Raw genomic sequence first — 14,416 nt, forward strand, 5'->3', positions numbered from 1 at the left:
ACTCATGTTCAGATGCTGTCGATCAACACCCCCTGATCCCTTTCCACCAGGCAATGTTCCAGCCACTCTTCCCTGAGACTGGGGTTGTTGTGACCCAAGTGCAGGACCCGGCACTTGATCTGGTCAAACCTCATACAAATGGCCTCAGCCCAATGATCCAGTGGGTCCAGATCCCCCTGCATGGCCTTCCCACCCTCCAGCAGATCAACACTCCCACCCAACCTGGTGTCATCTGCAAACTTAATGAGGGTGCACGCGATCCCCTCATCCACATCATTGATAAAGCTTAAATAGAACTGAGTCAAATACTGAGCCCTGGGGACACCACTTGTGACCAGACGCCAACTGGATTTGGCTCTGTTCACCACAATTCTTTTGGTCCAGCCCTCCATAGCACATACACAACCCAGGCCACGAGCTGCAGCTTCTCCAGGAGATGCTGTGAGATACGGTGTCAAAGGCTTTACTGCAGTCTAAGGACACAACACCCACAGACTGTGTGGTGGATTCACTCCCCACGACAGACTTTCCCTCACCTGCTCAGCCGGTCACCTTGTCACAGAAGAGATCAGGGTGGTCAAGCAGGACCTGCCTTTCATCCAGCCATGCTGATTGGGCCCGATTGCTCGTCTCGTCTGTGTGACCTCACAGTCCTTTCCCAGCTATGTTCCTGCTGTTGGCCAATCCCCTGCAGAGGCAGAAGTGACCTCACAGTGCCCTCCACAGCCATTGGTTCCTACTGGACTATGAGTTCCTGAGACACATGTGACCACATGGCATCGTACCCACCATCACCCTCCTTGTGGTGAAGTGTGTGAGCAGATCAAACTGAGCTGCTTTCATCAAATTTATCCGATAGATTTCCTATCAAGGGTTTGAGTGGAGAAACGTTCCTCAGAGGAGCTGCTGTATTTACTCTGGGGCATTTTACATCTCTGCTTCTGCCTCTTCATTTTTTTCTCTTCTTCCTCTGTCTATTCTGACATGAAAGAGCTCTCCAAGGAAAAGATTCACGGAATCCTACAATAACACAGGTTGGAAGAGACCCCTGAAGACCATCTCAGTCCCACTGGCTTTTATGGCACCCCAAGGAATAGCTGATGGCATTTGTGCTCACTTGGGTTCATCTCACCACATGCACACACTGGACATGCACATGATGTGTATGTTTACATCTCATCTGGACAACGGAAACATGGACTTTTGACCTAGTATTTCATAGAATCATAGAATGTCCTGAGTTGGAAGGACCCACAAGGATCATGGAGTCCAACTCCTGTCCCTGCACAGGACACCCCACAGGTCACCCCATGTGTCTGCGGACGTTGTCCAATCTCTTCTTGAACACTGGGGCCGTGACACCTCCCTGGGGAGCCTGTTCAGTGTCCAGCACCTCTGGGTGAAGAACCTCTCCATCATGTCCAACCTGACCCTCCACTGGCACATGCTTCTTCCATTCCCTCGGGTTCTACCATTGGTCACCACAGAGAAGAGATCAGTACCTTCCCCTCCTTCTCCCCTTGTGAGGAACCTGTAGCCACCATGGGGTCTCCTTTGAGTCTTTTCTTCAGCTCTGATGCTCAGAAACCCCTTGGTTTGCTTTCTGAAGTAGAAAGGAGGAACCATGACCTGCAGGCAATGGGAAGGGGGATGCTGTCCCTCACACACGGCTCAGGACTCTTCCTGGGACTGTGGGATGTGGGTGTGCAAGGCCCAGCGAAGGACAACACTGGGACAACAACTTCCAGCTTCCCCATGGGGCTGCAAGGAGGCACCGAGGCCCCAGTGCCATGAGGACAACATGTCTTGTCCTGGGCCTCAGTGGCAGAGACAACTGCCCTGGCCAAGGGGACACAGACCTGGGTTCTGTGGGTCCCTTCCAGCCTTACAGCGCCCTTTGCCATCTCCACCACAGGCTGTTCTACACGGTGCTACCCCTGCCCCTCTTTCCCTGCAGGCTGCAGACACCCATCTCGCTTCCCCACCTGCTCTCACCCAGCATTTCTGCACCTTCACTGCTGTGTCTGCACCCTCACTGGCTGCTCTTTGGAACACAAACCATGGGCTGATCCAGCTCCCTCTGGGTCACCTCTTGCCCCACAGCACTGCCCTTCCAGTCACATTTCTTACTCCTGATATCCAGTCTCCATCTTCCAAGTCACTTTGTGACTTTTATTCCTCTTTCTTGCTTTTTTTCTGCTACTCAACCATCTCATAAACTGCTCTTCAAGCAGAGAACCCAGCCCGTTAGGCTTCTTGTGGTCTTTCACCTCACCAGAGAGAAGTCACCTCACCATGATCTTCTAAATCCCATGAGTGCTGCTGGTCTTTCAGCTTCTCTGACACGACCATGTTCCTGCTGCTGTCCCGTCATGTTCTCAGGTGGGATGGACATGACAACCCATCTCCAAGGTCTCTTCCTGGGTAGGGCCTGTGGGTACCTTGGCAGAGGTTCTTTCCCAGCCATGTCCCTGCTGCTGGGCTGTCACCTCCAGTGACACAACTGGCCTCACTGTCCCCTTCACAGCCACATGATTCTGACTGGATTATGAGTGTCTGAGACTCAGCTGACCTCATAATAGCACACCCACCCATGCCCCTCCTTAGCACCCAGGACCTGACCAAGACTGTACCGTGTTCTACACACTCCTACACCTGCCCCTCTTTCCCACAGGCTGCAGACACCCATCTCGCTTCCTCACCTTGTTCAAATATGTCAAATATGTTTTCTACTAGCAATGTGGGTGAAAAGCGCTCCTCACTGGAATTGGGGGGTTCACGTTAACACCTTCTAGATCTCCTCTTTTGCATTGTTTTTTACTATTCCTCTACCTATTCTCTCTCCAGAAACCTCTCCAAGGGAAAAATTCTGTCCAATCACAGAGAAAATTCAGGTTTGCAGAGAGGCCTTGTCTCACTCATCTTGTCTCACTCTCCTGCTCAGGGCAGGTTCAACCAGGTGAGGTTGCTCAAGGCCTCCAATCAGCTTTGTATCATCCTCAAGGCTCTTAAAGTGCTCTCTGTTATATCTTAAAAAGGGAGAATAGAGATATTCAACAATGTTGGCCTAAGTGTTGGTCACTGAGAGATGACACCAGTATCTGGCTGCACGGAGGACTTTGTACCACTGATGATATTTGGGCTTGATGGTTCAGCCAACTGCCCACCCAGCATCCACTTCGTGAGCCCCATCAGCACCACTCTGGCCAGAAGGAGACCATGGCTGAGCCTTGCAAACGCCCTGTACACAACATGCCTTTCCTTCCCGTCCATTTGAGTTCAGCAATCCCTTCCTTGTCCTTCACATTCCTGGAAATGGCTGCAGGAGGCTTGTCCCATCCCCTTCCCAGGGAGGGAGGAAGGGTGGCCAGCCTGTAGTTATCCCAGTTCCTATCCCTGCTTTTCTTGAAGATGGGTTTGAGGTCTGCATTTCCTTAGGACCCCAGAACCATTTCTAGGGCAGTTTTGAGATCACAATCTGGAATCACAAGAACGGGTGACAGAGCAGACTGGAACACTTGAAATGATCCTGTCCAAGGCAGCTGAGACAAATCTCACTGATCCAGTGGGGTTTGTTCCTGGAGTCACACACAGAAATATCAGGGTTCCATCAGGCATCCATATCTCAGCTGGTCTCAGGACTCCTTGTGCACCCAGGGATGCTCAGAGACAGAGTCTGTCCTTTTTACACATAGAGGCAGGAGTCACAGTGTCCCTCTGGCCTCCTATTGCCACTCCAAAGAGACAGGAGACACCTCAGCCCTGTGGTGTGTCACCTGCTCTGCACTCATCTGAGATGTCCAGCGTCATTAAGAATGGACACAGGGAGCTCAGTTAAAGGAAGCACAACCCAGTGCTGCATTCAGGTGATTTCCCATGGGTTGTTTCTCCCAATATGAAGTGACCTCAAGACCTCGTCTGTCTCACAGGCCTTCATGGAATGGAAATGAATCATTGATGGTGTTTGTGCTCACTCAGGTTCATGTCACCTCACATACATGATGTGCATGCTCACATCTCATCTGTACAAGGCAAACATGGACTGCTGAACTACTAATTGAGTGTCCATCCATGGAGAGAATACAGCCTCTGTGGGTGAGAGGCCCGTGCTGGAAATGATGGTTGTGAGGGGCCAGTCCATGGTGATTGACCTGAGGCTCCTTCCATGGGGTGTCCAGTGCACAGGGGCACAGCCCAGCCCCTGCTCTGCTGGTCCTGCAGGTCTCTGGCAGGAGCCTGGCTGTGAGAGGACACTGCTGTGTGCCAGCCCTGCACACACACTGTTCAGCTGTTCAATGCGGTTTAATCTATGGGTCACTTTCTTGAAAATGTTATTGAGAAAAACTTTGTAAGAAGATCTAAACCTTCAGATCCTGCCCAGAGGAAATCACCTTTCTATCTGGAAAGGCTGTTGTGAGGCCAGCTCTGTCACAGCAGTGCCCATTGCCTGTCCCTGCCTGCGCCCACAGCACTGACACACAGCAGGACGGTGACCAAGCTGCCAGAGCACTCAGGCCTTGCACCAACACCAGGGATGAGAAGGAGAGTGTGGGAGTGGAACCAGAACAGCTCTGGAAGAACAAGCGCTGCTGCTCCCTGGCAGGGCTGCCAGGATGGACTCTTTTCTTCTCCTTCCATCACAGAAACTGTCCCTGCAGATCCAAAAGGCCTTGCAGAAAGGATATAGTGAAGGACATAGTGATACAGTGTCACTACAGAACCCTTTATTTTGTTTAAATACACACAGATCATGGCTCCTCATTTACACAACCAGTGGTTATAAAATAAAAGCAGACAGTGATTTAGATTTATTGCTTCAGAAAACACTAAGATATGAGTTTCCAGAGGGCATCCTTGAGCTCCTGGTTCCTCATGCTGTAGATGAGGGGGTTCACTGCTGGAGGAACCACTGAGTAGAGAGCAGACACCAGCAGGTCCAGGGAAGGAGAACAGATGGAGAGGGGCTTCAGGTGGGCAAACATGGCAGTGCTGACAAACAGGGAGACCACGGCCAGGTGAGGGAGGCAGGTGGAAAAGGCTTTGTGCCGTCCCTGCTCAGAGGGGATCCTCAGCACGGCCCTCAAGATCTGCACATAGGACACCACGATGAACACAAAACAAATAAAACCTAAACAGGCACTGACCACAAGAAGCCCAAGTTCCCTGAGGTAGGAGAGTGAGCAGGAGAGCTTGAGGATCTGGGGGATTTCACAGAAGAACTGGCCCAGGGCATTGCCCTTGCACAGGGGCAGTGAAAATGTATTGGCCGTGTGCAGCAGAGAATAGAGAAACCCAGCGGCCCAGGCAGCTGCTGCCATGTGGACACAAGCTCTGCTGCCCAGGAGGGTCCCGTAGTGCAGGGGTTTGCAGATGGCAACGTAGTGGTCATAGGCCATGACTGTGAGAAGAAAAAACTCTGCTGAAATGAAGAACACAAAGAGAAAGAGCTGTACGGCACATCCTGCATAGGAGATGGCCCTGGTCTGCCAAAGGGAGTTGCCCATGGCTTTAGGGACAGTGGTAGAGATGGAGCCCAGGTCAATGACAGAGAGGCTGAGCAGGAAGAAGTACATGGGGGTGTGGAGGTGCTGGTCCCAGGCTATGGTGGTCATGATGAGGCCGTTGCCCAGCAGGGCAGCCAGGTAGATGCCCAGGAAGAGCCAGAAGTGCAAGAGCTGCAGCTCCCGTGTGTCTGTGAACGGCAGGAGGAGGAACTGGGTGATGGAGCTGCTGTTGGACATTGGCTGCCTGTGGGCATGAGGACCTGTCATAGGAGGAGAATATAGTGAAGGTTTAGATGAGACTTCTCTGGGAATAATCAAACCCATTTCCCACAGACCCTCCCACAAAGAGACACTTTTCTTTTTCCAGGAGAACGTCCTGGCTGAGCCCTCGTCGGTGCTTGATGAGTGTGCAATGAAGAGCAGGGTCTCTGCCCAGGGGCTCCTGAGGAGTCAGCCTGGCCCTGTGTGATCGGGTGGGCAGGGGCCAGTCCTGGGGTTCAGCTTTGTCAGCTGGAACCGCTCCTGGTGCAGAAGGGACTGTCAGCATCTGTACCCCCAGGCCTGAGAAACTGACTTTGAGAGGTTTGGTGTTTCTACAGCTCCTTCTGCCCTCCCACCCTGCAGAGTGTTGTTGGGTGTCAGAAACCCTCAGCATTTCTGCTGCACTCAGGGAGAACAGAGCGAGTCCTGCAAGTCCAGAGGATGCCTGTGGGTCAGTGCAGAGTGAGGGCAGCTGCTCTGTCCCTCTGTCTTGCTCCAGCTGCCCTGGGCTGGCACCTTTCTGAGATGGAGCCTGATCACACTCCCATGTTACCCTGAAAAGCCACCAGGCACTGCTGAGAGCAGAGGGATCCACCTCAGACCATGACAGGTCTCACCCTTTCCTAAGGTCTCAGCACCCAACGTGTAGTCCAGGACACACACAGCTCATTCCCCAGCCCCACAGACTGCATTGCCCACAGCCCACAGGTCAGAGCAAAGCTGGGACACGTGTGCCCATGGACACACCTGCAGGAAAGGACCCACAAGCTCAGGCTGTGACTCTGCAGCTGAAACTGCCATCCCCAGAGAGCCTGACAGCAAGAACAAGATCCCAACAGCAGTGACCCAGAGCAGGGCAGCAAGAAGGAAAATGCGGTGAGGGTGGGTGTGAGAGAGGCCAGGGCAGAGGCAGCCGGGCACGCAGACAGCGTCACCCTTCCCCAGCTGTGCAGCACCTCCCAGACACCAACACTGCCGGGCAGCTGCTCTCAGCCCCTGTGCTCTGCAGAGGAACTGGAGCTCTGGCTGCACAGGAGCTGCTTCATGCCTTGGAGCCCCCGGCCCTGAGGGCAGAGGCTTTGCTGGGTGGGACAGGAGGCCAGGGGGCTGCTCACAGGAGGGATCTGCACTGCAGGGGATCACAGGCACTTTTCTCTCTTCTCCCTCCCATAACCATTCCGGGTTTGGTTTCCTCTCCTTTCTGATCATTTCCCTGCTGCCTGGAGATTCTCCCCTGGGAGGTGTTTCCCTGTCCATGTCTCTTCCTTGTCAGTGCTCACAGACCATCCCACCCTCTGTGCCCTCCCCCTGGCCCTACAGATCCTGCCTGTTCACAGGGCACTGCCTGGGGGCATCTTCCTGTCTGCAGGCTGGAAAACAGGACAGGTCAGACTAAGGCTGATGGGTCCAGCCAAGGCGATGCAGGTGCTGTGCACAGGCAGAGGGGTGGGGAAGGGATGCCATGAGCCTTCTGGCAGATGGACTGATCACTCAGAGCTGCAGTTCAGGAGTCTCAGTGACGTGTTTAAGCATGAGAGCTCATTTTCATTTTATCCTTTCCTGCACCCCCCACCCCTTGGGAGAGGAAACTGAAAAGACAGGCTCAGGAAAGCTCCTTATCTGTCTGCTAAACCTTGCACTGATCTTGTCATTGGGACATTACCTTAGAAAAATCCTGCAGGTGATCTGGAGCTGTGAGCAGCGCTGACCCACACAGCACCCTCTCCACAGCAGAAGCACCTTTCCTGCCCTTATCGGGAATGCTCCTTCCCCCCACAGCTTGTCCCCACAGCACCATGGGGATCTCACCCAGACAGGGACCCTGCTCTGCAGGACAGCCCTGGGCACCCCTGGGTGCTCCCCCTGCAGTCACCCTCAGCAGACGTTGTCATCATGCCCTGTCCCTCTGACAGTGCAGCAGGGAAGCCCTGCTCTGGAGTGTGTTCTTCTCCTCTACAACAGAGACACTGTGAGAGAGACTTGACAGATCCTGTAAATCATGCAATATACCAGCTTAAGGTTTCACTCCAGGAAAAGCATCTTCATTGTCCTACAGCCAGACACTTACCATGTTAGAACTGTGATTTGTCTCATCGAATCCTTAGCAACCAACCCCCCACATTGCCGTTAATCTCTCTGTGCCTTTCTCCTGTGCCCTCGGTGCTGCAGGCAGAGCCCTCAGCCCTGCTGCGTGTGCAGAGGAGCTGCTCCTGGGCAGAGCTGTCTCTCTGCAGCGCTGCCGCTGCCATGAGCTCCCTGTGTCCCAGGAGCCCAGCCCAGCTCAGCAGCACAGGAGCAGCCCAGGATGTCCCTTTCTCTGTCCCCTCTGGGCTCCTCCAGGTGTCCCTGGGGCTTCAGGAGCACATCCTTTGAAACAACCTGAAGTAATCAGTGATGTTGATTCTCTCTCGTCTTCAGAGACACTTCTTGCCAGCATTGTATTTTTCATGTTAAAAAATAAATCGGTATGACAATCATCTTTCTTGTCCCATCATTAGACAAGACACCAGGAATATTACAGCAAAGGATCTAATTTCTCCAGGCTAGGGGAGGAATATCTTCAGTTGAATGAACTTAGGCATTTCATTCTGGTTTTACACTCCTCGGTCTAGAGAGACATTCATCATTCTCTGGCCATGTCATGTCTGTGCTCTGATTCAAAGCCTTTGCACACATGGGCTCTTGGACACTTGGTACCAGGTTTCTTGTGGCAGGTCAGAGCTGGGCTGGTGCCACAGCTGGGGTGGCTCAGCCCAGATGTGAGGCAATGTCCTCAGCCAGGGACCTGACTGGGGAGCTGGAGCTGTCAGTGCTGCAGACAGAGCTGTGACACGGATGGAATGAACTGCCAGGCAGGGTGGCGGGAGTGAGTTCATCTGGTCTCAAGGACAGCAGCCACCAAGCACACCAACAGTCCAGATCAAAGCTCAGTCCAGACCTGTAAGGAAATTCAAGGGCCCCATAATGAGATGTTACTACTGCAGGAACAGTTAAAGCAGAAACAAAGACACTGTGTGGCCACTTATGAATTTAATATGTGAAACAACTGATATTCTCTGTATCTCTTGTCCTCCACCTTCACCAGCAAGGTCTCCCAGGCCTCTGTGGCTGGAGTCAGAACAACCAGCAGTGCATGGGGATCAAGTCAGGGGTCAGTGGAACTAACACAATCCTTTCCGGTCTATGGGACAGCAGGGGCAGCATCCCAGGAGCTGGGACAGCAGGACGATGTCACAGTGAGGCCACTCTCCCCCATCTTGGAAAGCTCATGGAGACTGGGGGGACTCCCTGACCACCAGCAGCTCTCACACAGTGTGTGCACTTTTCAAAATGGCCAATGGGTGAGCAGGGGAACTAAGGGCTGTGCCCCAGAGCATGTCCACTGGGACCCCATTTCTGGGTGTCTGGAAGAGAAGGTGACGGGGTTTGCCCAGGGCAGGTTGTGCCTGTCCATCCTCTTTGCTTTCTGTGAGGAAAGGACAGGGTTGTGGATGTGGGCAGAGCAGTAGCGGTCTGTTACCTGGAAGTCAGCAAGGCATTCAGCATCATCCCCCACAACATTCTTGTGCCCAAGGCAGTAAATTCTGGTCTGTGTCAGTGTGTAAGTAGATGGGTAAAAACAATCTGGATGGTTGGGCTTGGAAAGGTGCTGTAGAAAGGGAGAAACGTTCCAGTCCTGAGGACAGTGAAGCACTGGAAGCTGTTGCCCAGGAGTGCGCACTCACTCTGTCCCAGAAAGTGACCAAGATGTGTTTGGATAAAGCCCTGAGCAATCTGGTCTGACTCTGCTGTGAGCAGGAGGTTGGTCAAGACACCTCCTGAGGTCCCTTTGAGCCTGAATGACACTGTCCTTTCATCCCCTTCATGTTTTCAATTTAGAGAAATCTCTCATGTTCTCTCCGACCACAGGAATAATTCACATGAGGTGCAGGGCTGCTTTACAAGTGCCCCTTAACAGTCCTGACCACAACTTTTGCATCTCTTTTCATTTGCCCCAACCCAGGGTCTTTTCTGTCCTAATACCATTCCAGAAAGAACAGCCCATGATGTTAACCCTTTCAGAGCAGGTTGCTCAACAGGTGTCAGCATCCATGTACAGAGTCTGCACATCAGCCAGACACAAATCCATCATCATAGAAATGGAGACGAGGCACTTGACCAGCTCCTTGCACCCAGATATCAGCGTGACATGTCTGCTGAGATTCCCGGGAACCCCTGAACTGTAAGAGCAGAGCATGTGAGTCCTGGTTGGGTATCCTGGCTTGTCTCCTGACCCATGTGGTGCTTCAGGCTGTGAAGAGAATCAAAACCAGCCATTGGACTGGGGTAGTTCCATTTTACACGTGTCACGCAGGGCAGATGAAGGGAGCTCAGACCTCCAGACTCTGCTGCACTGTTGGGACTGCAGAGACTGGAAATGCAGGTGACAGTGTGTGTCAGTGCACACACATAAAGATTCTGGCTTCCTTTGAGCCTTTGCACTGACCTGGGATCTGTTCCTTGGCCTCCTTTGTCTCAAAAATAAACTATTCTCCTATGCAACCTCCACATCACACCACATAAGAAATAATTAATAGGTAGAAAAATAATGAAAGAGCACAATTTGGCGGTAATTCTGTCCAAGAGGTGTACTCTTTAAATGACTATAACAAAAAAGAAGTGAGAGAAAAAGCACTGTTCTAAGAAATTCTTTCAAGACACAACTGCTGAGGTGTAGTAGATGCTTAGAAAAGCAAGAATGACTGTTAGGAATGAAATTAAAGAGCTTTAGTTCATCATGATCATCAGTGAGAATAAGGAGTTCCCTGTTACTGTTACTAGTGACAGCACCACCATTCACAAACATCCTTCAGAGCATCTCCATTGTTCCTGGGCTCCAAAGCTCATCCTGCTCAGAGTTTGACAGGATTGCTGCAAACCCCTGTGACCCAAATCTCTACAACTGTCTCTGCTCAACAGCCTTTTACCCCAGGAAGGGGAAAACTGCCAATGCAGACACCAACCCAGTGCCCAACCTGCCTGGAGAGCCAGGACAGTTGTGCCACACAACAGCCGCCTCTGAGGGAAGCTGGAGGTGATGGGATTGAAATGGTTTCAACCCAAATCAGAGAATCAGAGAATCATGGAATCATTTAGGCTGGAAAAGACCATTAAGAACATGGAGTCCAACCGTAAATCAAACACTGCCCAGTCCACCACTAAACCATATCCTAAAGGGCCACGTCTCCAGAGCTTTTAAACACCTCCAGCAATGGAAACTCCAAACCTGAGCTGGCAGGACACCATTGGCTGCAGTTGGACATAAGATACTGGTCATGGCTGTGAGTTCAGCCCTCGCTGGCAGAATGTCTCACACCCTCACTGAGGAGGGCAGGGGGTTGGGAGATGGGAGCACGTTTCAGTTTCCAGATCCCAGCACAGAGCCCAAACCATCCTGCCCTTGGACTCTGGATCCCATTTCCTGAGACGCAAAGCTGGTGGGGCTTCTGTGGATAATCATGTTAAAAGGCAAGAATAATCCTTCAGGTGTTTGTGTAACATGTCTAGGAATGTCAGTCGTATATGCTTATATTTAAAGATGTGTAAAATAGTACACTGCATCTGTGGTCACCCCTCTGGCAATGACAATTAAATAGGCATTTGCACTATAAGGCTCCATACCTCATCCACAAGCACACATCTAAGTGGTTCAGATGAAGGGTGGTCTGGCAAACGTCACCCTTTGTGTCCCCAGGTGATGGACACTGCTCATGTGCCTCTGCAGAGAGTGGCAGGAGCTGGATCCCCTTCTCGGGACAGACTCCTTCCAGGAGAGACACAGACACAGGGGGAACTCATCAGGGCTTTACGGCATTTCACTGGGCATCAGTTTTGACATATTGGGTGCTGTCCTGTGACTGCCCTTTCTGCACAAATGATCATACAAACACAACCATTTAGTAAGACATGGTCATAAAGGGGCTGTTATGGACAAGAAAGCTCACCGTGAACTCTGGAGAGAGCGAGGAAGTTCATAATAAGCACCAGGAAGAACCAAGAAGCTCGAGGCCTCTTCTGAAGAGCGGGAGGACTGAGCAGCTGTGATTGGCCATTGTAGGTGTGGGAGAGGGTCAGGGCATGTCATGGAGAAGCAATGAGATGGCTGATGGCTTCAGTGAACCCTTCCAGCCGTGTCTGAGCCCACAAATGGAAAGCAGTTGATGTCTGCAGGTGGAGGAGGAACAGGAGGAAGATTTTCCTGGGAATACAGAAGGAAGAAAGGCCTCTCTTGGGCTAATCAGGTATGGCAGTGCCATTTGCATGCTGTGGGCATGGCTGTGCCTGGGAGATGGGGAACGGCTGCTGCTGGGGTGGCTGTGCTCAGTCATGGCCCATGAGCTGACCCTGCTCTGCTCCTCTCTTACACTGCCCACACTTGGATGGTCCTCAGGAATCATCCTGAGCCTGGTGGAACCATGAACCTCCTGGAGTGATGGGTATGGATCCAAATAGAGGATTCAAGCAAGTTTGGGACTGGGACACTGAGGTGATTGGTGACCATTGCCAGGTGTATGAAAGAAGCTGGATGAGTTGTGAGGAGCTCACAGGCATTTCCAACTCCACAGAAAACCAGAATCTTGCAGTTAAAGCAACAGGAGTTGACATAAAACCCACACCCAAAAAACAAAACACTCACACTGACCACAGGAAAAGCCTTGAAAAACATTGGAGAAAAATCTACCAGGTCCCAGGAGTCAGGGCTCAGCCATTCTGGTGATGAACAAGCATCAAGGGCTGACATGGCACCAGACCCACCTCCACATGGCCCTCACCACCTGGAACCAGTGTCTCCAAGTCTTTCCTTCAGCAGCCTCCAGGGACAGGGACCTGCACTGGTTGTTTCCTTCACAGCTGTGTCAGTGATGGCCCTTCATGGGGTCCAAACACCCTCAGAAACTTGGGGTTTGCTTCTGCCTTTCACTTCATTGGAGGTTTGATCATTCTCTCAGTAGCTGCAGTTCAGGATCATGGCAGCAGAGGGCTCACTAACATCTAAAATGCTCTTGCAAGCCAAAGCTGTGTGCATCATTATCCTAAAGGCTTCAAGTCTGATGTGGTGATTAGGGGGATTTCAGGAATAGCAAAACAGAGACCGTTTCCATCATAAATAGCAATATAGCCAAATTTTTTCTATATCCTTCTCTGCTCACCCTTCCCTCCCTTTCCAGAACTGGTGGCATCAGCAATGTCCAGTTCATATTTATGTGGAATGTCTCCTAGGAAAGAATGAATGTGTCAGAAAAGTACGTAACTAAATCACCATGTGAGTGAGGAGACAGGCCAGGACACCTCAAGAGGAATCACACTCCTCTGGACCAAGAGGTGGGTATTCCTGGCAATCTCAGGTGCCACAGCACAACGATAATTGTGTTCAGGAGCTGGTCAAGTGACCCATCTCCTGTTCTGTAACTGTGTCTGAGTTTGCTCAGGTCACCCCTGACTTGAGCCCCATCCACTGCTGGGTCTTCTCCAGACTCCTGCCTTCAGGAACAAAGTCCAGGAGACCTTGCTGGTGAAGATGGAGGCAAAGAAGCCATGAAGAACCTCAGTCCCGTCTGATTCTACTCTTATGAAGTTCAGCAGCAGGCCCACGTTCACCCTGTCTATTCTCTTACTGCAAGTGAAGCTCTGTCAGCTCATCTTGCTGCCCTTCCTGTGCAGGTATCAAGTCCAGGGCAGCTTTGGCATCATCCCCACATCCATGGACAAGGTTTCGAAATTCCTCCTTTGCAGCTTCCCCTGCTCCCACCTCCTGTGTGCTGCCTTTGTGCCCTGGAGCTCCATCAGTGCAGAGGAGCAGCCTCACGAGATAAATGCTTCTGTTCAAGGTTACTTGGAGAGATCATTCTTGTGCTTGGAGCAGGATGTCCTGTAAGGATTATCAGATTTCCTGAGCTCCTTCACCCTTCAGATCTACTTCCATGGCACCACTTTGCCCACCATCCCCCAGTATGTCCAAGTCTTCTCCTCTGGAGCCCACCAGCCTGTGCTCTGCTGCTGGCCTTCCTCCCTCCCCTCTGGTGCCTGGGACCCCACTGTGTCCTGCTCATGACAGCCAAGGTGGACACTGATGTTCACATCCCTCACCAGGGTTTCATTGTTTTCCAGTTCCAGATCCAGGTGAGAATCACCCTTGTTGGCCAACCAGGCAGCCATGTCAAGCAGTTGGCCCAAGATCCTCTGGACTGTTGGTACATGCAGCTCTGCCTGACCAGTGAATGTCAGAGCAATTACAGTTCCTCATAGGAACGTACTCATTGACTGGAAACTTCCTCAGGTTACTGACAGAAGCTCTTTTCCATTTCTTCTCCATGATCAAGTAGTTTGTAACAGCCAACACTCTGTTACCCTGTACTGGGCTTACATGGCAAAGTCTTGGAACAGGAGGTGACTGTGGCTGTGCTACAGTTGTCACCTCTCTGGGAAGACAACAGGAGTTTGACCAATGTCAGACAGAGCTGATTTCAGCTGCTCCAAGATGGACCCACTTCTTGCCAAATCTGAGCCACTCAGTGATGCTGGCAGCACCTCTGGGATATTGTATTTGAGAAAGGGTAAAAAACGCTGCACAACAGCAGGTGGGAGAGAGGAGGGAGGAACTGGGAGAGAAA

At 51.7% G+C, this 14,416-nt stretch overlaps 1 protein-coding gene across 1 annotated transcript; it reads right to left on the minus strand.

The window, feature by feature from the left end:
* Nucleotides 1–4,826: 4,826 nt before the first annotated feature.
* On the minus strand, nucleotides 4,827–5,741 carry LOC135578018 (olfactory receptor 14J1-like). The gene has a single exon (XM_065048178.1). The coding sequence runs from the start codon at nucleotides 5,739–5,741 to the stop codon at nucleotides 4,827–4,829; it is 915 nt and encodes a 304-aa protein (XP_064904250.1).
* Nucleotides 5,742–14,416: the final 8,675 nt, after the last annotated feature.

The sequence above is a fragment of the Columba livia genome, unplaced genomic scaffold, assembly GCF_036013475.1.
Source record: "Columba livia isolate bColLiv1 breed racing homer unplaced genomic scaffold, bColLiv1.pat.W.v2 Scaffold_214, whole genome shotgun sequence".
In the NCBI taxonomy this organism is placed as follows: Eukaryota; Metazoa; Chordata; class Aves; order Columbiformes; family Columbidae; genus Columba; species Columba livia.

Excerpts from the sequence above, each read along its gene's own strand:
- LOC135578018 (XM_065048178.1), bottom strand. The coding sequence starts at position 5,741 with ATGTCCAACAGCAGCTCCATCACCCAGTTCCTCCTCCTGCCGTTCACA.